General features: G+C 35.8%; 1 protein-coding gene and 1 long non-coding RNA gene across 3 annotated transcripts in view; one reads left to right on the plus strand and one right to left on the minus strand.

Annotated features, from left to right (window-relative positions):
- Positions 1–23,716, minus strand: part of LOC121415550 (monomeric sarcosine oxidase-like) — a 38,532-nt gene that overhangs the window by 13,897 nt on the left and 919 nt on the right. Inside the window, exon 1 of one of the 2 annotated variants that reach the window (XM_041608796.1) lies at positions 4,509–4,702. The exons of the other annotated variant lie outside the window; for it this stretch is intronic. Coding sequence (XP_041464730.1) covers positions 4,509–4,523 — 15 coding nt within the window. The 5' untranslated portion in view covers positions 4,524–4,702. Of the gene's footprint in view, positions 1–4,508; positions 4,703–23,716 lie in introns of those variants that run through there. 2 annotated transcript variants of the gene reach the window in all.
- Positions 13,786–15,971, plus strand: LOC121415551. Its single transcript, XR_005970020.1, has 3 exons — positions 13,786–13,824; positions 15,248–15,372; positions 15,862–15,971. It is a non-coding gene; the product is annotated as an uncharacterized LOC121415551 (long non-coding RNA).

Raw genomic sequence — 23,716 nt, forward strand, 5'->3', positions numbered from 1 at the left:
ATCCAGCCTTGGCCATAAAATGTTGTGTTGGGAAGGAGAAAAATAAATTAAACAGAATGGTGAAATTTTGAAAGAAATCGGACAATTAATAAGTTAGAGCTGCTTTAAAATTGAAATTACTAATACCATGTAGATTTCAAATTGGCAACTGGGTAGGTAAATTATGACAAGGGGCAAGGACAACTTCCCCATAGGCCATGTACTTTATTATCAGGGATTTGTGGTTTTCTCCCAAGTACCAATTCCCCTGGGGCAGTAATCTAAATATAGCCCAGGTAGTATATTGTTTTATGTCCTCATGAAAGAAAAATATAATTTGAAATAAAACTTTTGGGAAAAATTACATTTTAGCCATAATATGTACTAGAGTACATGGAAGAGTAGTCCTTGTCTTACATCACTGACATCACACATACGGCCAATTTGAAGTCTCCATGGGTATAGTGATTACCAATATTTACAACTTTTAAAAATTCATAACTTTCTTTTTGTCTGTCCAATATTGTTCAAACTTTCACCTATCACCTTGTCTGATATTTCTTTTCCTGACAAAAACAAGTTTTTATTTGGGTTGGATTCCCCTTTAACCAATGATAATGTCTGAATTATATATATTCCCTTTTTTAAATCTTGGCTAAAAACATGAATATAATACATCTGTATCTTAAGGTTTCTACGACGAGGAATTCATTTATGACATTACTTTTTTTTGCAGGATTTTCTGCATTTATTGAAATAATATACAAAACAAATTAACAATGCTTGAGACATAATCATAATATAGCATAAAGTACATAACCAAGTGACAATCTTATATGTAGTGACTGAAGACATGAATTTGAATTGAATTGAATTGAAAAGGTTTTATTCAAAATCATTGCACGTTGCAGCCAAAAGGCTGAATTGTGTACAATTTACAGGTATATACATGTATAAATAGGTGATTTAAAAACATCAAAACTTGACATGATTAAGAGAATATAATGCAACTTAACAAAAGAACAACTAGAAGACTGAAAGGTGGTGGTGGTGGAAGAATGCCCATTGACAAACATCGCCACTCAAATTCAAACAATAAAAACATAAGCAAGTAACTTACTTAAAATTTGAAGAATGGCGCAGTTTGTAAATAACACATCTTCCACCACATGCTCCAAAACGTCTTCAGAAGTTGCTATATAGTGCTACAAGATGGTTGATACTGTTAGAGATGAAAAATTGTCCTTCAACTAAAGTAATAATATCCTCGTAATTGAGAGCTCAAACTTGCGTGATGCTGCCTGTGAGGCGCCATTTTTTTTTTGTTTTAACAAAATATATATATATATGAGTAAAATGCAGAGGCAAACTATATAAGCAAATGTATGATTGAAGCATAGCAGCCAAAAAAGGGAAGGGCTACATGGAAACCTAAGAAATTGTGTCTGTAAGAAAAAAAAATTAATGTCACGAATCATCAAACAACGGCAAAAAAGTAGAAATTGAAAAATGAAGTGAGTGCTAGTGTGTGCTAGTGGGTGCAAGTGCAGTTGGGAGATTTATGAATATCTGGATAAAAGGTATTTTTTGAATGAAGCTTTAAAAGAAAAGACAGATGCAGTGAGTTTGATATGATTGGGTATGTTGTTCCATATATCTGGGCCGTGGTGTCTAATTGTTTTCTGTGCTAAAATTATTTTCGGGTTTGTCAAATGAAAGTCTGATGAGTGACGTGTAGGGTATGAATGAATGTCCCTATTGTAAGTAAAAATGCTTTGAAAGGATGTAGGTATAGCATTGATTGAGAATTTGTACATAAAAATGGCAGATTGTAAAGTATGGATATCGTTTATTTTCAACGTTTTGAGTTTCCGAAAAATGGGATCAGAGTGAGCTAAATATTGGGAGTGGGAGCAAATACGGAGTGCCTTTTTTTGAAGGCGCAGAATTGAATCTATTTTTGTTTTATTGCTGTTACCCCACAATATATTGCAATATGAAATATGTGATAAAATAAAAGAATTGTACAACATAAATAGTGATCTTTGGGAAAGACAATATTTGACTTTATATAATATACCAATACCTCTGGCAACTAGTGTGCTCACATTAATGATGTGGCTGTTCCAGGCTAAATTAGAATCGATTATTACCCCTAAAAATTTTGTCTCTTGTTTTTCAACGAGACTTATGTTATTAATTTTAATGGAACCACGAAATGTATGTTTAGAATTAGGGTGTTTAAAGTATATGAAATTTGTTTTGTTAATATTCAAGGAGAGTTTGTTTGACTTAAACCACAAAGACAATTTATCTAATTCGTGATTAAGTATTGTTTCAAGCATGTCTAAGTTTTTGTGAGAATAAGATACATTAGTGTCATCTGCAAAGAGAACATAGTTAAGTAAAGGTGATGCATTAATCATATCATTCATATAAATTAGAAATAACAGTGGGCCTAGGATGGAGCCCTGTGGTACCCCACACTTAACGGTACAAACTTGGGATGATTTATAATGAAAATTAAGATACTGACGTCTGTTGGATAAATAATCAGTAAACCATGATAAAACGGTACCTCTTAAGTCTTTAATTTACACAAAAGAATATGGTGATCCATAGTATCGAATGCCTTTGATAGATCCATAAATACCCCAACGGTGTGTTCATTTTTAGAAAGTGAATCTATCATTTTGTCATGTAGTTGTAAGATTGCATAGTCGGTTGAATGATTTTTCCAAAGCCATATTGATTTGAGATTAACAATTTATTTGTGTCCAGAAAAGAGTATAATAGTTTATAAACATTTTTTTTCAAGTATTTTGGATATGCTGGGTAATAATGAAATGTAGTTAGAGATTTGGCAAGGGTCTTCTTTTTTGTAAATAAGAATTATTTTTGCAATTTTTGGTAGATCCGGGAAAATTCCATTTGAGAGAGATAAATTGAATATATATGAAAGCGGAGAAGCTAAAAAATGAATTATTCTTTAAGTAAACATACACTGATACCGTCATGGCCACTGGATTGAGTAGATTTAAAAGACCGAACAATATGATTTCATGAGTATTGGTAGGTGTTTCAAGTTATATTATGAGTCAGAATCAAACAGAATTACACAGCTTCTGTATAGTCAAGAGAGTAGCATTTAATAAGTACTAAGGGTTTTGTAGTGCCCTCTTTAGGCAGGATCATTACATGCTCCTCAAATCTCATAAACATGCAGATATTGTAACATCCTCCCTTCTTTGAGCTTTGTGCTAGAAAGAATGTATATAATTTAAAAATATCAATTTTAAACCAAACAATTAAATGTATGTAAAATGTTTCCAAAATATAAAAAATACCAGTTTATGAGACTTTCACATTTCTGAAGTTGCACAAAAATAATTATAATTGAGTTCAAAACAGTTCTTCCAGTTGCAAACAAAAATGTTTTTAAAAGTCCAGGTTAAATTGTCCAGGTTGATTTCAGAAAATAAAAAATCCAGAAAGATGACTCGACACCATTATGACCACGATGTAACTCCTCTTTCATCTTGTGCCTGACTTGTTTTGGGACTACAAGTCATTCACCCTTGAAGATTAGATCATCACTGACAGAAAGTTCACCTCTGAAACCAAAGTATGGGGTGAGTGACTGAGGAAGTTGTGACTTGTGGTCTGGCCACCCTGTTACAGAACTTGCACTTCTTAACCTCTGATTTTTCTGTAGATCTTTCCCCTTTAGTTTCTGCATGCTATTCTTTTTTCTTCCAGACTTAGGGAAATGTTTCTGTCCAACCTTATGTATGTCTTCATTCTTTTGACTCAGAGCTTTCATTTGGACAGACGTAGCCTCTACAGCTTTACACACGTCTATAGCAGTTGTGAGGTCAAGGTCAGATCTCGAAATGAGTAGTTCTCTCATACGATCATCACGCACACCGAGTAGGACACGATCAACAAGCAGCTTGTCTTTCATACAGTCACAGAATCCACACGTTTTGCTCATCATACGAAGAACCGTGACATACTGCTCAATGGATTCACCACTCTCTTGATTGCGCTGGTTGAATTTAAGTCTCTCAAAGAATTCCCTGCTCTCCCCAAGGAAATGTGTGTTAAACTTGTCCATAATCACAGAACATTTGAAGCTATCAGCCTCAGTAGGCAGTAGCAAATTTCATGCCATTGTATATGCGAAGACATTCAGGTCCAACACTATGAAGGAGAAGGGCAGTCTGAAAACGATCAGGTTGTTGAGAGAGATTTATGAGAATAGTGTAATTTTCCCATTGCTGGCGCTGGCTCCACATTTTCCACTCCTCGCTCTGCGACATAATTTCCAGCAGAGGCACTAAAATGCCCAGGGGGTTGAATGGAAGGCTTTAGCAAAAGTAGCTCCATGCTGAAGCTCGGAAGGAGACCCATTACTATGATTATCATCAGTCATCATGCAATCAACAGTAGTAACAGTGAGTAAGTCAGAATGGTATCACATTCACACCATAGTGATACTGAATGTAGAAAACAGTACACAGACTTACATATGTGGGACACATCCAGGAATGACTCTCAGAAAGCTGGCGAAATCCAGGTCAAATCACAGTTTGCAGATGCATAATAGAGTTCAGGGAGTAGAATAATAACTGTTCTACGGATATATGTAACTTTTCACCGCTGCCATCATGTTACAAGTTATATTATAAGTCAGAATCAAACAGAATTACACAGCTTCTGTATATAGGTGAGCGGCCAGAAGCCAAAAAGTGCCTTATTTCTTGACTTTAATCCCCCCGCTGGATCAAAGTAAAATCATACATCAAATTAAAGGAAATTTCCTGAATTTTCCGGAATTGGGCATTAAAAATGCCGTAATGTGTAGCATCACTATGGAAACCAGCCTTGAACAAGCCACGCCCATTTTAGATACTTATTGAATATTTATCACGAATATAGAATTTTTACTTATTAATTTAAATTATCAGATATTTTTTCTTATTTTCAAAGGATAGATCTACTATATATTGTAAGAAGAATTACTGAAAAACAACTTAGCATGAATTTTATGAGCATTTTCTCAGAAACTGTTGCCTAGCAACATAACTTCCCTTAGCAACCATTTAGCTCCTTAAGTTAACCACTTATTTTTCCATTTCAAACCAAACTTTTAACTTTTTAACTAGGTTGAATTAAACCAAGTAAGTTACACCAATGACATTACATAAATTATTATTTAAAAATAATATAAAGAACTGAAAACCCCCATTTAAGCTATTGAGAACCTCAAATTAATTTGCTATGCTCAACCGGACACACCCCTTCACATCGAACAAATCGCCATTTTATTGTTCATTTTGACTACAGTACATATACATGTACGTACAAGTCACATACTTTATACTATTTTGTGGTGAAAAAGTCGATTGAGTGAATAATTCCTGATGAATTATCTTGTCTTCAATAGCACAACAACAAAATGACCATTTCACATTATCCATGGATACCAATTTGTTGCCTAGCAACGACTATTTTCCATAGCAACGACTATATTAACACTCTTTTCCCTGGACAAATCTGTGGAAAATAGTCCATTATGAGCAATAATACTGAAACAATTATCATTATAGATGTCTACAAACTCGTTTTCAGTAATCATTCAACAAACTGTCTATTTTATAGCTTCCATGGAGTCAAATGTGTTGCCCAGAAACAATATTCCCTAGCAACGGCTATGTTACCACTCTTCATCTCGGCTAATGTTGATGAAGTTGTGCCTTAGAGTAAAAATATTGAGAGAATTAACATATCATAGTTTGTTATCGATAGGCAAACAATATTCCGGATTTTACCATTATGTACTGACACAATTTCATTGCCTAGCAACACTATTTACCTTAGCAACGATATGTTTCCCCCTAACGAATTTGGGGGAAAATAATCAACTTTTAAGTGTACAGTACCATTTGTACAATAATATACCTACATGCATACTGGCAATGGTGAATTGAAGGACACCCCTTCATTTCTCTTATTTCTAAAAAAATCATCTATCCTTGTATGTATATTGCCCTTCTACCTATTCTAAACATGAGCATGGTATTTAAACTTTATCTTTTTAAAGAAGAGCAGCTTCAAAGAGAAATTTAAATGTTTTTGCAGATAAAAATAGAATAATATGGTTTGGATGATTCATAAACTGAAACTGAAATAGTTGCTGGGTACATAGCATTTTTCTTTCTTTTTTAGTTTGCTACAGTAGGTATAGCATTGATGATATGATAAAATGGACAACACTACTATTTAGGCACAGTCCCTGATTAAAACTTTGATCATAAAGTGGGCCTTCACCTAAGGCTTGTACAGATATTTTTTTTTTCAATTTCAGGGCCCTCCTATACTAGTACTCAATTAGGTCATTGGCAAAGGCTTTTGGCTGCATATTTACATGTAGATTACTTTCTTCGAGTGAATATGGAATGGTTAACAAATGGATCTCTCTTGTCAAATAGTACCTAATCACCCATGCATATCCATCTTCCAAAGTTGTGTCTGTGTTGAGGTTGTAGCCCAAAGATGCCAAAGCTGTGAGTTCGACAAGTTTCTGATGAAACTTTAATACTATTAATAGGTGTCAGAAGTTTAATCACAGGGAATTTATTATGTCACTTTCAATCTGATAACTGTCAAGAAATCAGAAGGATGAAAGTATGAAAACTTGGGATCTTAAGCCTTAATATGGTGTTTTTTACCCGATTGCTAAGAAAGCATGAATGCTTGTAAGCAAACAACCAGATGACCGACGGCTTAATGTCCTCTCCAAGACCTGGTAATGAGGTTGTAGTGAGGATGTGCCTTAAAAAGAGCACTAATACACCAAGTTAGAATCAAATCCAGGTCACCGGAATCCGAAACCCCCGCTCTATCATGTCTATCGACTGAGCTATCCTTTCCGATCAGGCCAAGAAAAGGACAATAAAACCATTAAGGACAGAAAGGCTTACTAAAGTGGGAGATGTTTTCTATGTCTAAGTGTCATGTAATATGTCATGAGGTTTGCACACATCTGCTGAATAGAGACAACCAGGGTGGGGCATACAACAAAAGTCCCAGAATATTGAGAGGAGGCATATCAGCTTATGTAATATTTGATGTTGTCTTTCGGGTATTTTCTGCTACAGCGATAGTGTCAGTGACTGCGATGGTCAAAAACTGATGCCTTGAATACTCAGTTTAAAAAAAGATGTCTGAAAGAATAGACAAGGATTCCTCTCAACATGCATACATGTAAAGGACGTTGACATGGGTAAAGCTTCAGAAAACAGGTGCAGATGCCTCTATTGTCATGATTGTTGGGCTTAAACTAACGCTACTGTTCGTTCCATGGAGATTTAGATCAATGTAAATCTTCAAACACATCCATGGTATAAGAAATATTTCTGAGAAAATATCTGAAACTGAAAATTGGGATGATACCCCTACAGTATTGGTAAAACATGCTGATACTAATAATACAAATACAAATGCATCTGCATTTGTAATGATGATTTGTTCAAATGATAAGGCTGGAACATTTAAATTACAGCCATAATTTTGTATCACTACTTGAATGGAGTAGAAAAACATTGAATTGAACAATAATCTCTAAAGTAATAATCACTCCTCAGTGTGCCAAAACGGACTCAGTGATGATCTGGCAAGTTTAACTCCTTACTGTGCTATAAATCATCTCTGTTCCGATCCAGAAAGACTCAAACTTAGTGTATTCCACCTTAAGAACAGATCAAAAACTGAGGGTCAGGTGGTAACAAGCCAACCTACCTTGGCGTCATTGTAAATCGACCGTTCTTTTTTCATACAAAGAACATGCTGCCAAAACAAATGCAAAATTTGGAGCAAAGGAATATCATTCTGAAGAAGCTGGGAAACATATGGGGAATTGATAGATGCCAAATCTCTCTGTACCACAGCTCTGACTTTATGCTTCTGCACTGCTGAGTACGCAGTCCTTGGTGCTAAATATTGACCCCAAATCTTGAATGGAGCTTGCAGAGCCATCACTGACTGCCTGTGACTAAAAGAAGTGGGTAATCTTTACCTACTATGTATTATTGCCCCCACCGTACGTCAGAAGAGAAGTCATCAGTACAGATGAAAGAAAAAAACAATCAAGAACATAGTTTTCCACTCGTCAATCATGAGCCTGCAACGAGACTCAAATCTAGACACAGTTTTCTCTGCTCAATAGAATCCCTTGATGACTCTGCTCGCATAAAAGCGTCACCCACTGGTCTAACAATCTCCAGTCTGTGATGCACAATCTCACCTATGGACTTATGACGTTACTCTCCAGGTCCAAGTGAAGAATGGCCTACCTGATCTTGTTGAACCGCCTATGGGGCTACAATAGGATTGAAGAAACTTCCTGCAACTGTAAGGATGATCACAGGATACAACACTTTTTTTGGCATACCCCTCCTACCAGAGCTTTGAACTGCCATTGCCTTTGCCACTGCACTCAATTCTTTCCACAGGAAAACTACATGTAGATCTTGTACCATTATCAGGACATGACATCTTAAATGAGCTAAGAAGTATGTCATTAATTATCTGACTGGTAGAATACACCTATTCATGGTAATCTGACATTTGGGGAAAAAATGTTTATTTGGTCATGGGTTGTTGGATGGGGGAGGGGACAGGGACTTAATTGGTTCCTGATGGGGTTGTCGGTTAGGCTATGGACCTAGGTCCATGGTGAGGCTAAAACTTTGCTGAAAATGGTGCCTATATTCTGAATGTTACTGTTTTAAGGGGAAATTTATAATTTGTCAGTGAAAGAGCAAAGATACTCGATGCTAACAATCTTACCCAATATCTACATACCCCCATAAAAAGCCACCTATTGGAGAGACAAACTCCTGCACACCTTTGCTTTCATTTGGTCATAGTGTACTGAATGATTTTAAAGGGCAATATTTGCGCTGTGCCCATCTTCTCGGGTAACGACACAAGTCCTTTGTAGTAGAGGGTTCAAGCAAGATCTGGCTTTTGGGTTGAGTGACTCCAGATCTTTGGCAGCGCACGGCTCTGGTAGGAGGGGGGGGGGGGGCAGACCAAAAGGTGATGCACTGTCTGATCCTCTCCTCAGTCGTAGATAGTGTCTGCATCTCTGCTGTAGCCCCGAACTGCATATTAAGGACTTTGCACCTTTTTGTTCCAGACCATATGTAAGACATAGCCATGTGAGACATAGCCAGGATGGCCAATTGTCATTTGAACCTGGGGCGTGATTCGTAGGTCACATGGAAAGCTTTTGCGTCACAGACTGGAGGTGGTTTGTCCCTAGGGCGATCCTTTGACTGTGTGCATAGCTATCAAGGGATTCAGTCAAGTGAAGGAAATTGTCTTGATTCCAGTCTCTTTGTGTCAGGTTCATAGTTAGAGAGTGGAAGAAGGACATCTTTTTTGCTCTTTTTTCCACCCGTGCTGATACCTCTATATCTGGGGGACTGTGCCACACAATAGGTAAAGATCATCTACTCTTTATGGTAGCATACAGACGGATTACTTGGTCGTCTGTGTAGATGTTAAAGAGGAGTTGGGCAAGGACACTTCTTTGTGGGAGACCTTTTTTCTGCCTCCACCATTTGCTGCTGGAACCACTGAGATTCACAACCGGTTTCAGCATTTTTTGAATTAGCCTTGTCAACTTGACTTCCTTTGTCACCACAATGACTTTCCTCGTAAGAAGGCCTACCCCACGATTAACTGTTTCATAAGCTGCAGTTAAGTTAACAAAGGCAGCTCTAGTTTTCAGACCTTCCTCAAACCATCTGATGTACCGAGTCAGATTCAGTACTTGATAAGTGACTTGACTTTACTGGCCTGAATCTACTGGAATGAAGAACTCAGTCACAAAGGGAACAATGCGGTTAAGCAGGAGCTTTTCAAAGGGCTTGTATGTGTGACAGAGTAGAGAGATTTTTCTGTAACTCTGATTGGGTCTTTGCCTGGCTCGACTTTGGCAACTACCCTAAATTTCCTCTTGCCATTGTTTTTTTTTCTTCATGCAAAAAGTGGTTTAACATGTCAGCAGCCATTGGTCCAAGAAGGGTGATCTGCTCACAGAGGACACCATCTAATCCAGGTACCTCGTTGCTCTTAATTATTCCCTTTGATAGCCTAGCACAAGCAGACAAGACGTTCAGGCTGAATGGTCTTGTGAATTTAAATGACTCTTAGTTGGGAGACTGTCACTGCACTTTTATTTAAGGGAGGTTGGCCCTTCGTGGGCAATAAATAGGGTTACCTTGACTGTACACAAGAAGGTAGTGGGCCACTTGAACGGTGGTCACTATGGGTATATATTGAATCGTTTTTCAAGGATCCGAATCGTTTTCCCCGGCTTTTCTGCTGTTGTGAGTCATGTCCATTGATTTATTAGATTACTGTCACTTTCTTTTTTATTATCCATAATGGCAGTTGTCAATTTCCCCCACATTCAAGTGTATCGGCACCAAAGGGGCCATTCTCAAAGCTCCTGAAATATTTACTGTACAGCAGCCTCATCATTCGTCAAGCCCGGAGAATAGTTTGTACAGCATCCTCGTGGAATATTCTTCTCTGATGATTTCTTCAATAGCTTTCCAAATGTGTCGTAATGAGTAGGGAGTGCTGGAAGATCCTGTGGATAGTTATCCGGATCTATGACAAACTGCTCCCAGAGTGCTTTCTTCAGGTTGAAACATCTGTGAAAGGGAAGTGTGCGTAGAGTGATGGCTTCATTCACCTTCAGCCCAATAGGTTGATGTTGAGTGTGCGGGAGAGGGTCAAGCACAACTTTGTCACATTTTGTTGGGTGATGCAATCTGATTTGCATCTGACCAGTTCTCCACAAGTTCTCCATCTCATTGGTTCCTCCATACCCCCAGATAATGCTGTGACTGTTGAAATACCCAATAATTACATTTTCTCGATCGGAGGTGGCTTCTCGAGAAATGGAGAGAGATTGGTTTGGAGTTATAGAAAGAACTTAAATGGGAATACTCATAAGTTCTATGGTTAGGACTTTGCCATTTATCTTGATGAGACAATAACAGGGCTTACACCTAATTAATTCTACTTAAACAGATATTTGACCTGCTAATGAACTGCTGGAATCAGTAATGTAATGCCCACTAATGTACAGAGACTAATCGGTTCTAGTGAGCAACAGGCGCAGATTAGAGTAATTTTTGTTGTCTAGTTGGTACATTCGACATACTGAGGATCTCTTGATCTGTGTTTAAATCATGGCAGGTGATCATTGAAAAGTTTTTTTTCATCAAGTTGTGCAGATAAACCAGCAATCATGTTTGAAGGTCTGCAAGTATACTACTGTGTTAAACTGCCCTATTGCCCATCCATTGTATTATAACAAAAAAAATTCCAACAACACAGGAAAATTGCCAGAATTGCAGATAGAAACTTTGATAGTTCATTGTGATTTACATATTTTAGTAGGAACCTCATAAAGTAATTAGTTTTTTAGTTCACAATGTACAGAGTTGCCAGAATTGCAGATAGAAACTTTGATAGATCATTGTGATTTACATATTTTAGTAGAAACCTCATAAAGTACAAGTTTAGCTTTCGAGTTCACAATCACTATATTTCCACAAGATAAATAATTCCGTTTTCTCATGGCAGGCACTCTAAGACTTATTGGCTGGTCTTGGATACACTTTAAGACTTATTGGTTGGTCTTGGATATATATATTACTTTTCCTGAAATGTATAATAAAATGTTCCAAATAAACTAAATGATACTGTTAATAATACTCATTTCCTCTACCATGGCCGTACGCAGCGAAAAGATGCATTTTTAAACTGAAAATTTTCACAAAATTCACCAAAAGTGTGCATTATATCCTTCCATTTACTATGAATAAGCGTCCATTGCCAAACTCGGTCGCTGTGCTTCCTCGCTTTGTTAATCAGAGACTTTTAGTCGGCTTGCCACTCCAAAGAAAAGTTTTCTGTATACACCCATGCCCTCTCTTAATATACCGACTGAAATTAATTGTCATCACCACAATCAATGCTAAGAATAGTATAAGATGCATTTTGAGGACCAAGAAAGGGAATTCGGGGAGGTTGCAGGCTTGAACTATCGCCAAAAAGTGATGGTTGCTAGGTAAAATGCTGTTGCTAGGCAACGTAATGGTTTCCATAGGTAACAGAAAATTCTATGAATACTGAATTATTTAGATTATAATAGATAACTTGACACAGGGCATCTAACTGAAAATTTTCACAAAATTCACCAAAAGTGTGCATGATATCCTTCCATTTACTATGAAAAAGCATCCCTTGCCAAACTCAGTCGCTTTGCTTCCTCGCTTTGTTTCTTGGAGACTTTCTTGCCACCCCAAAGGAAAAGTTTTCTGTATACAGCCATGCCCTCTCTCAATATGCTGACTGCCTGGCCAGATGACTGAAATTAATTGTCATCACCACAATAAATGCTTAGAATAGTACAAGATGCATTTTGAGGACCAAAAACAGGAATTTTGTGGAGGTTACAGGCTTGAAATATCGCGAAAAAGTGATGGTTGCTAGGGAAAATACTGTTGCTAGGCAACATAAAATGGTTTCCATAGGTAACAGAAAAATCTGTGAATACTCAAATATTTAGATTAGAACAGATAACATGACACACTAGGGTATCTATTTGATTTATAACAATATTACAATATCCATTAAATGATTCATATAGTCGTAAATACACACAAACATATATATTTAGTGATATCCGTCACATGCAGGGGTTAATCAAACACGGCAATAAGGTAACTTTTCATGATCATATATGCATTATACATCCTAGTCTTCCTCTTTTATCACTTTTTCATCAAATTTTACCTTTTTCATTAGTTTTTTACAAATTAAAAACTTAAAAAAATTATAAAATGAATTAATCTGGTAAAAAAATTAAAGAATATTGAAAAGTGAATATGGTTGCTAGGGAAAATAATGTTGCTAGGCAACGATTTTGAAATCAAATATGTATGAAATATATATTTGGTTGCTAGGCATTATCATATTATTCAATCTGTAGTGATTTTATCCTTCAAAATTCTATACTTATATATAAATTAGTATAATTAATTAACAAATCTAAATAATAAGTTGCTGCTTTGCATTTATCGCAAAAATGGGCGTGGCCTATTCAAGGCTGGTTTCCATGGTGAAGCTACACTCTGCGACACTTTTAACTCTCAGTTCTGAAAAATTCAGAAAATTTCCTTCAAAATGATGCATGTTTTTGCTTTGATCCAGTCGGGAGGATTAAAGTCCAAAATTTTGGCCTCTCGCCGCTCGCCTAATAGTCGAGAGAGTAGTATTTAATAAGTACTCAGGCACAGAGATACGATCTTACGTATACGTAAGCTCCCGAAGGGAGCTAGAGAGGCAACTCTTTTTGCGCGTTTTTGATTTTCCATAGGTTTTGTACATAACAAACATGGCTGCCATTTGTCCAATTTGAAGGTTGATTTTGGAAGGTCAATGTTTAATTCATGAGTAATGACGTCAAAATACGCACAATGCACTTGTATGATTGGATAAAACGCTAATGTTTTATTCATGTCCTCATGCATTAAACATTTTTTTTCCGTCCCACAATTCCCTACGATATCTGTGCGAAGTGTCGTTCTTTTTGATTCTGCGAAATTCAACTTTTTGAAATACAATAGCAGGTCTAATTATCTGTTTTTAGAATTGATGTTCGAAATCATGATTTCTGAGTGAACTTCAAAGGAGCAGAAAATCTTGGAGGAAACATTAATATCAATCTAATGACATTCCATAGGAATAAAAGTAAGTTAAGTTCAATTCCTTACTTTGATCTTAGTTGAAATTGTAGTGTGTTTGCTGGGGTTCGGCGTCGCATGCATGGCTTTATGTGCAGTTTACAACGCAAACCACAATTTCCATATTTCCATTTCTTTTTCCTGTCCTGATCCTAAATTAGTCTGAAATCTGACTGACATATTTTCTCAGAAAATAACATAGTTCTTCGTAGAACTAAGTTTGTTAATTGGGATGCTTCTTGTCCTTCCTTATTAAATCTGTATTTCAGTTCTTATTGTCAAATATCAGGGGTAGATGTGGACTTGTTTAACGGCAAAGCTGCATCAAAATTAAGCCAAATACCGTACCATATAGCCAGAGCGGGATGCGGACTTTGATATCGCCGGTGCCAGCCGGCTGCAAAATTGCCGATGTAGGCTAGGTCATTAGGTGTTGGAAATTAATTGTCAAACAAGCTTGAGTTGAAGTTATAGGCCATGGGCCTATAGTACTGATTTTTCGACACCGCTATTTCAATATAATTATCTGCATTTAAAATGAAATGAAATTAAATCTAAATGAACTGAATCTGTTTGGAATGATATTGGTAGATTTTGCCATGCTCATGGAATGATTTGAGACAGATATTAACGTTTTTCTTTTTTTAAATAAAAGTAAGGCCCTAGGATAGGTCTAACTTGAACATAGATTTTAAAAAATAAAATTCTAGATCTGTCTGGTTTGACTTTTTTTCTACAAAGATTTAAGTTAACTTTATTTTAGTTCCTGGCTGGACCATTGGACTAAAACATAATTAGCCTAGCAACGGAGTTTAATGATTCTTTTTTTTTCGGGGGGGGGGGAACATTTATTTGTCAGGGTTCAAACTGCTCAATTGTTTTTTGGAAGGGTTGAGAAAATTTATAGTGCCCTATTTTGAATTGTTTAAGTATAAGGCTAAGCAGAGAGAGCAGCTGATCCAATTGATTTATCTTTATTGTCCTCACTTGATGTTATTTGTGGTGAAAGGCAAAGGGTCATTTAAACCTGCCAGCAAGTGAGCTAACCCTTTTTTAAAATAAAAATCAAACTTAAAGAGGAACTCACTTAACGTAGAGATTCAAATCAGACATGTTTATAGATGAGTGCAAAAAAATTAACGATTGTCTCGCACTGATGAATGAGCGAGAGCCATATTATTACACAAATGATAATTATCCTACATCTGTCAAAGCTGGCTTGGTGTATATATATATTGAAGATTGACAAAAGACCTCACTATAGTAGGCCGCGTATGCTTGAACCATTTACTTTTTGGTCAAGACCTGCTTTTTTTTGTGTGGGGAATTTTGAAAGCTGGAACTCTGAAAAAATTGTTTTAAGAGAGGAATTTTGTTTATCACTTTTGAAATGTTTAACTGTAAGGTATTGTATGTATATTGAATTGCAGATCCAATGGGATCCAGTTCTTAGCAGTCCCAGCCTAGTCAGAAGTACAAAGTCAAATACCATTTGCACATCACCAAGAGGTACAATCTGATGAGTAACAGGATATCTGATCTAAAAGCTTGCCAGGTATGCTTGTTTTCATAAAAATATAAAAAAACTATTTTTTTCTGAATCATGTTATCCCATAAAGTAAAGCTCCATGATGAGATAATGTTCTTTTGGATTCAAATTCACCAGTATTTCCATTATCATCAATGCATACTTCTTGTCAATGTCTCTTAGCTATATTAATCATACATAAATTCACTTTAAAGCTCAGTTACTTTGAAGACATAAATAAAAGGACAAAATATTGAGATTAATCTTTCGATATATATTTGAATGGGTTTTCACACTTAATAAAAAAAAAGTTGTATGAATAATGATCTATAATAGTGATCTATGATTTTTATCTGGCAACATAAGTTACTACATGTGCATTTTCTAAATAATATTGCATGGAAGAGTAGGGGCTCATAAAAAGTTTAAAACTTCTAAATAAACTGGACTTGATGAGTAAGAATAATTTATATCAGCAGCTCATTTTGTTCCTTTCTCTTTTTGTTTACTATGCAGGTTTCACAAGCAGTTTGAGTATCACCAGGGCAGATCAAGAAGAAATATGAAGGCCAGGTTCATAACAAGCAGTTTCTTCATTGCAATTACAGATTTAAAAACTTGAATGAATTTAAATAAATGTGTCAATACATATTGAATGCTGCTTAAACTACACATCTATTGAAAAAAAATTAATTGGAGTATAGATATTAAGGTCCATAGGTTTCACACAAGATTAAAATATTTTTCCAAAGGGCACACTTTCCCCCCCCCCCCCCTTATCAATGTTCTAATCATCTACATGTAGTACTTATACTGGTAGTGAAAGCACTTTGAATAATAGTAGTTTGAAAGGGATAGGTTGTATTCTGGTTATCTAAACAATGCAGAATGGACCTTTACTGAGGTCTGGGCTATGTAACATACATGCCTACAGACATATAAAGGTGATAAGAAATAATGGATTTTCATTGAAAAAATGTGCATAATAAAAACAATGTGACAGAACAAAGGGTGAAGAAATCACTCTCAGTCCTGGACCCCAATTCATTAAAGGGGAAGTTCACCCAGAAGAAAACTTTGTTGTAAAAATAGCAGAAAAATTAGTAAAAAAATATTGGTGAAGGTTTAAGGAAAATCCGTTAAAAAGTAAGAAAGTTATTAGAGTTCAAAGTTTTGGATTTTGTGACGTCATAGTAGACGAGCAGCTGCCCCATGTGTTATGTAATATAACATGCATGAATTTCAAATTTTGTATGGTTCCTGATGACTTAATTTTGTTTTCTATTCATGATCGGGTATGAAATGATTTGTCTATTGATACACAAAAGGTAGAGTGAAAACCATTTTCAATTTTCTGAGAAAATGACATTTATTTGATTTTTTACCATTCGCTATGTATGAATGTATGTATTCGCTATGCTGCTCGCATATGACATCACAAATCAAATAATTGAAATTCTAATAACTTTTAGTTATTTGATGAATTTTTCTCAAACCTTTGGCAATATTTTTTATTATTTTTTCTACTATTTTTACAATAAACTTTTTGTCAGGGTAAACTTCCCCTTTAAGACTAACTACTATTCTAACTTTGAAATTCTGGTAATTACTATGGAAACATTAAAGCAACAGATCAAAATCGGGGTTCCCATGCTAGTTGCTAGTTACATTTGGGGCCAATTTACCATAATTGAAGTCTTTATGAAACAAGAACCTCTATGTATTGCTGGACATTAAGCTGTTGAATTCATTTTCTGGGGGAAGTGAAAAGTTGTACTATTTTTTTTTTTGTTTTTAATCTCTTTGTTTTTGTAACACTGTATTGTCGATGTCCCATATAATGAACTAGATTAGCTCTGAAAATAAAAGAATTTGTTGGAAATAGAACACAGCTCTAGCAGCACTTCACAACAATAGACAATAAGCAACTTTGTTACTGATTTTCTAATGTGCAGATTTGGGAAGGCACTCTTTAGAGAAATGTGGCAATGTGCTCCCCTTTTTTTATGAAGTGTCCCCGATTAGATTAGCAGGCTATTTCTTGTCAGCAAATGCTAAAATAATGATTTGATATTTGAGTAACTGACTTTGAGAGAGAGGTATATCGATAATCTTTTTATTAATGGCATCCTTGATGCCCCCCTTATATTGACTATGTAAGGCTTATCAATAACTATGTAAGTGAATATACATACTTATTTTTTTTTCAATTTTTTTTCTCTAGATTTTACCAAAAAAATGCATCCCGTCTCTTGTAATATTCTTGCAATTTCTTTTGCACTCATTATAGGCATTTTGCTGATGTAATTTGATGCTTTGGTGAGAAAAAAGAGAAAAAATATTTTTATCATGTATTCAAAAATTTATTAATTAATAAACATTTTAATTTGAAATATTACTTTCTAATCTTGATATTCGTGATTTAATTAATCCACCAATTTATATTCCGTGAAAGATATGTGATGATGATGTTATTGCTACCAAACTGTGTTGTGATGAAATGGCACTGAAGATTACTTCTATATGACTGGAATATGATAGTGCTACTGATTGATTGATTCTGTATGTCGGGTATCCATGGGTTTAATACTAGTACAACAGGTATTTAGTATCAAAATAACATGCGTGGCAAGATAGCCCATAAAAGCCATTGCAACATGGCATACTGTGACATTCAGGTGCAGCCGAATTAAAGACATGAATGAGTTTGATTTAAAAGTGGGATAGGAATTAAAATGAAATGAGAATAATTGTTTGCTCGCATGATTATGTGGAATGTGTGTGTGTGGAAGAGAGAGAGAGGGGGGGGATGGAATCGATAGAGAAATATAGGGGGTGGGCAGGTACAAAATTTTTATTTTATTTGGAAGTGACCTTTAAGATAGCCTTGATGAGAGCAAATACATGGGGGGGGGGGGGTACTGGGCTCTCTTTTGCTCCCATCCCAAACTCATGAGACTTTAAAAAAAAATCTTCATAAGATTTGCACCAGATTGTTCATTTCAATTTCAAAATAAAGACAAAATGACCTGATTACTCTCTTGCTCAGAATTTTCTCATTTTAAGTATTTACCCCACCCCCCCCCCCAAAAAAAAAAATAACCAAATATTTGTGGCTATTCATGATGTGTATATGAAAATAATGGGCAGTGATGAACACCAATAGAGCAAGCAGATCCCTAAGTTCAATCCTACTAATGAATCTCTTGTAAGCTTCCAAAATGTCTTCCAGGGAAATATCTAGCAAATAAATGAGGGAATTAATTGATGTAGTAATAAACGCGAAAGAATAAAAAATATGTAAACAAGAAAAGATGAATCAACTGAATACCTTGAGGGGGGTGAACGGGGGAATGATCAATGACATGAATTTACCAAAGACGCAGCTCTATTATCACGTCGCGTAGTATGCTAATTTGTGACAATTTGCTTATTTGCATATTTTTACGCTGTGCGCGCAGGCCAATTTATGACCACGCCTCTGTTTCGCTGGTGTGCCATGAAGTTGCGGTGTCCATAGCCTTGTACGCGAAAAATGGGAGCAGTGTGCACTTTTGACCTTCCAAAATTTCCCCATGTCTGACCGGATGCAGAAGCGGAGTTTCCACCCCCTGTACTAAGGGTTTTGTAGCGCCCTCTTTTGGCAGGATCATTACATGCTCCTCAAATCTCATAAACATGCAGATATTGTAACAGTAGGGTTAAAAAATAAAGAATGTTCGGCATGATTACCTAAATATGTCGAAAAGTCATTGGCATTGGATGCAATTTTAGATGCAAGATTAGGACCAACATTGGTAAAAAGAATTAAATGCATTAGCAATTTCGGAAGGGTCTTGCGTTTTATGCCCGTTTTAAAAGGAAATCAACATTGTTAAAATCATGCGTATTTTTATTTAACATTTCATTTACTGTATGCCACAATGTTTTGTTATTATCCTTATTGTTTTCAATTTTATTAGAAAAGTACGATCTTCGAGCCAAGCGGATTACTGAGGTTAATTTATTACGGTATTTCTTGTATTTATTTTGATGTTCATGAGTTGGTGATTTAAGCGATATCTTATATAATTGATTACGGGTGAATATTGATAAAATTATACCCTGGGTGATCCATGGTTGTTTATTCTTATTTTTATGGGGTTTGATTCTTGTCAAAGGTACATTTTTGTCATAATAGTAAAGAAGTCTATTTACAAATATGTCATATGATTTATTGATATTGTCTTCTCTATAAACATCTGCCCAATTAACCCTCTGCACTCACGGTTTTGAGAGATTGTATGTTACGTTTAGTTTCTTTTCGTCGGATAACTTTTTCGTTTTTTGTTGTTTTGGTAAGTGTTTGTCATCTAGACATATCGTGAATATGGGTAAATGATCTGAAATGTCATAGTAAATTATTCCGTTGTTGTCTTTATCTTTAAAAGTATCTACATTGGAAAAAAATATTATCTAGTATTGTATGTGTTGTGCTAGTTATCCGCGTTGGTTTATTAATGAGTGATTTACAAGAAAATGAGGAAAATAAATCAATAAACTGTTGACCAAGTGGAGTGTAAGGCTCTGAAATGTCTATATTGAAATCACCCATGAAATAAACGTCCTTGTTTTCGCGTGATATCTTTTCGAGGCATGTTTCCAGTCTGTCCAAAAATGTGTTAGTGATGTTATTTGGTGGTCTATAGATAATACCAGCTATTTTATTTTTTTATTGTCCTCAACAATTTCTATGAATAACGATTCTATACCTTCAAGTTTAATATCATGTCTTATTTTGAAATGTAGATCATTATGAATGTAAAAAGCGACACCCCCTCCCATTCCATGTTTACGATCGTTATGTTTTTATATTAATAATATTGAAAATGTTTGGAGTTGTTGAATGTAACCAGGTTTCTGACATTGCGATCAAAGAAAATGGAAAAGTATTCAATATGGAACTTACTGAAAGTATAAGTTTTTTGCAAGCTTCTAATATTAACGTGCATAAAGCTAAAGTCGATTGGTTTATCGATTTTGGTAGTATTAAAAGCTATATTAAATTCGTTTGCAGTGTAGTATTTACACTGAGGTGTAAATAAAGCGTTGTTTAAAACGTCATCCAGGTTCATAAATGGCTGAAATTTCGGTTACCAATACGGTGTATTGAATTTAGGGTGAAAGGTGCGTGCAGGTGGGTGTAGTGTATTTGCTTAATGTAAGGATGTGTCTGATTGGGTGCGCGTACACTAGTGTGACGAACAGACTCCGGGCTGCTGAGTGACCCCGGTGTAGACCGTAGATGAGCAAGTTGGAACGACGGTTGTAAATCTCCATTGAAGTGAGCTGATTATGCAGGTCAGCAATTCGAGACTCCAGGTTGGCCGTAATTTTCGGGATAATATCCTTCTCGATCTCCATAACTTTTCCCGAATGGAACTCAACAGCTCCTTCCATATCATTTACTTTTGTTTTGATAGCAGCAATATCAGCAGTAAGATAGTCCAGCTTTTCGAAAACCCATGAGAACGATGATTCCATGTTTTTGTTCACATCCATAAGTGATAGCGACCCATTGGCATTCGATGTACTATCAGTAGTTGCGCGTACGGGAAGCGCGTTTCCGTTTTACACCCTGGCGAAGGCATTTTCCGGAAAAGTAGCCAAAAAGCGACTTGTGAAGAGTCTACGTCTACGTTTGTTTACATTATCAGCTGGGCGCGCGATCCAAAGTCCGCACCGAACAGAACATACCGTACTTGCAAATGAGCTTATACTTTCCAGGTTCAATACGAATGTCTGCCTTGATCATTTGCCTTGCCGATTTGCTGATGTCTGTCTTTCTCTCTATCTGTCTATATATCTATCTCTCAAATTCTATCTCTATCTATGTATGTAACTGCAGTATCTATCTATCTAATAATCTTCTCTGTCTCTCTCATTCTTTATCTAACATCTATCTATCTCAAATTCTCTATCTCTCTCTATCTTATCCATCCATCTGTCTGTCTTTCTCTATTTCTCTCTATTTATCTATTTTTTAACTAGAGTATCTATCGATCTATCTGTTAATAATCTTCTCTGTCTCTCTCATTCTTTAATTATAAAATATCTCTCTCTATCTATCTCTCATCTATCTATCCATCTGTCTGTCTTTCTCTATTTCTCTCTATCTATATCTATCTATCTATCTGTTAATTTGTCTACATTCTCTGTCTCTCTCATTCTTTATCTTTCTATCTATCTAACATCTATCTATCTCTCTCCTTCTCTAGCATCATTCTGTCTGTCTTTTTTCTCGCTTTCTCTTTGTCCGTCCATATTTCTATCTACAACATCTCTCCCTCTCTCTCTCTATCTATCTATCCTTCTCTCTCTCTTTCTCTCTCTCCCCCTCTCGATCCCTCTATATATCGACCTCTCTCTCTCTCCCCCTCTCTCTATTTATCTTTCTATCCATCCATCTCTCCCGCTTTCTCTCTCTTTCTATCTATCTATCCACCTCTCTCTCTCTCTTTCTCTCTCTCTATTTCTATCTATCTATCTATATATCTGTCTATCTTGTCTCTGTCTATTTATCAGTCTTCTATATCTATCTTTCGGCAGCTTCTAAGTGTATCAATCCATCAAACTTCAATTTGTCTTTCCATTATAAGTATCTGTTTTTTTTTTCATTTTGTCTGACATTCTATTCATTTAGTTAATAATTTATTTTTAGAAAAAAAAACTATCATAAACAACGCGACTGCAAAAGCATGTTCGGATTTCACTCCTGACTGCCGCTCTCTCTGTACATGAAGTGCCGAGGAACTCTGTGCTCTGATCAGTAACTGTGCAAATTGCATGCGGTGGTGGACTCGCCTGTGTCACACGCTGCATGCAACCAGCGACGTGTGTAGACTCTTCACTAGTCGCTTTTTGGCTACTTTTCCGGAAAATGCCTTCGCCAGGGTGTAAAACGGAAACGCGCGTACGGGAACGTTGTGAGTACCCGAAGTCTCAATATCACCGGGGCCAGCAGCGTAGATTCGCTCATTGGTTTTACGGTTCGATTGCGAGCGTAGGTCGCGAGGCATTTTACCTTGTGCTGTTCTCTCTAATGTCATAAAAACACAGAAAATGAGTGAGGAATATCCTTCCAAAATAGGTCCAATGTATACTTGAATACCAAGGCAAAGTTCTTGAGCTGTTAAAAACTAGGAATATGATATGTGATATGTGTGAAATTTTGGGGTGAAATTGGAAGTAGAATGAAACAAATCAGCCCGGAGCTGTCGAAGTAGTTCACACAATGGCGTCCATTGATCCCTTTGGATCAATGTAATTAGAATAGTTAACATAATGCGCTAATCAACATAATTGTTATAGATTTCTATGTCTGACTTAGAAATCTGTAATTATGTTAATTAGCGCCTTATGCTTATTATGCTAATTACAATGCCTACAACGGCCTAAAAACAAAAATACAGGCTTTCCCATGTTTCTATGTTGGGGAATTCATTTAAGACACCCAATTTCCCTTTTAACTAATGACATTGTCTTAATTAGAATAATTAGCATGATGCACAAATTAACATTAATTTATGTAAAACATGAATAATACCGCAATCCTTTTGTTTTCTATGGCGAGGATATTTATGATATTATTTCCTCCCATTTATTTAGGCATTGTAATTATCATAATTAGAATAATGCGCTAATCAACATTAATGTGCAATATATTGCCGTCTTTGTATTGTCTATAACGGCTTGAAAACACTGATGGATAAATCAGCTCTGCTGACACTTTTCACGACAGGGAATTCATTTATGACTCTAGTTTTCTTTTTTAATCAATGTTACACTTTAAATGAGCATAAGTAGGATAATGCACTAGTTAGCAAAATGATGTTCAATAAATCTTCTTTTGCATATCAAGAAAGCCTGAAAATATAAATAATATTTATTTTAAACGGTTTTCTATGACTTTGGTCCTGCAGTTCTTATGGCTGGACTCGATGTCATAACTTATCTCAATACAGTAATAATAATGAATAATAATAATAATAATGTTTTATTTACCCAGGGTAGCCACTTGCCAATTGCACCTGAACGTCACTAAGCGCATTATGTTAATAACATTAATTACAATGATAGCATGTAACCTGGTGTCATAAATGAATATAGAAGAGCTGTATTATTCATGGTTTTAGGCTTTTTACAGTAAAATCATTATCAATGGCATTATGTGCTAATTAGCGCATTATGCTATGTCAATTACAATACCTACATGGCTACATTGGTTAAAAGGGGGGAAATATCATAAATGAATTCTTCATCAAAAAAATCTATATATTGCACATTTTTTAATGTTAATAAAGTTATGCTAATTACAACAATTACTTTGGTT

The sequence above is a fragment of the Lytechinus variegatus genome, chromosome 5 (genome assembly GCF_018143015.1).
Source record: "Lytechinus variegatus isolate NC3 chromosome 5, Lvar_3.0, whole genome shotgun sequence".
Classification (NCBI taxonomy): Eukaryota; Metazoa; Echinodermata; class Echinoidea; order Temnopleuroida; family Toxopneustidae; genus Lytechinus; species Lytechinus variegatus.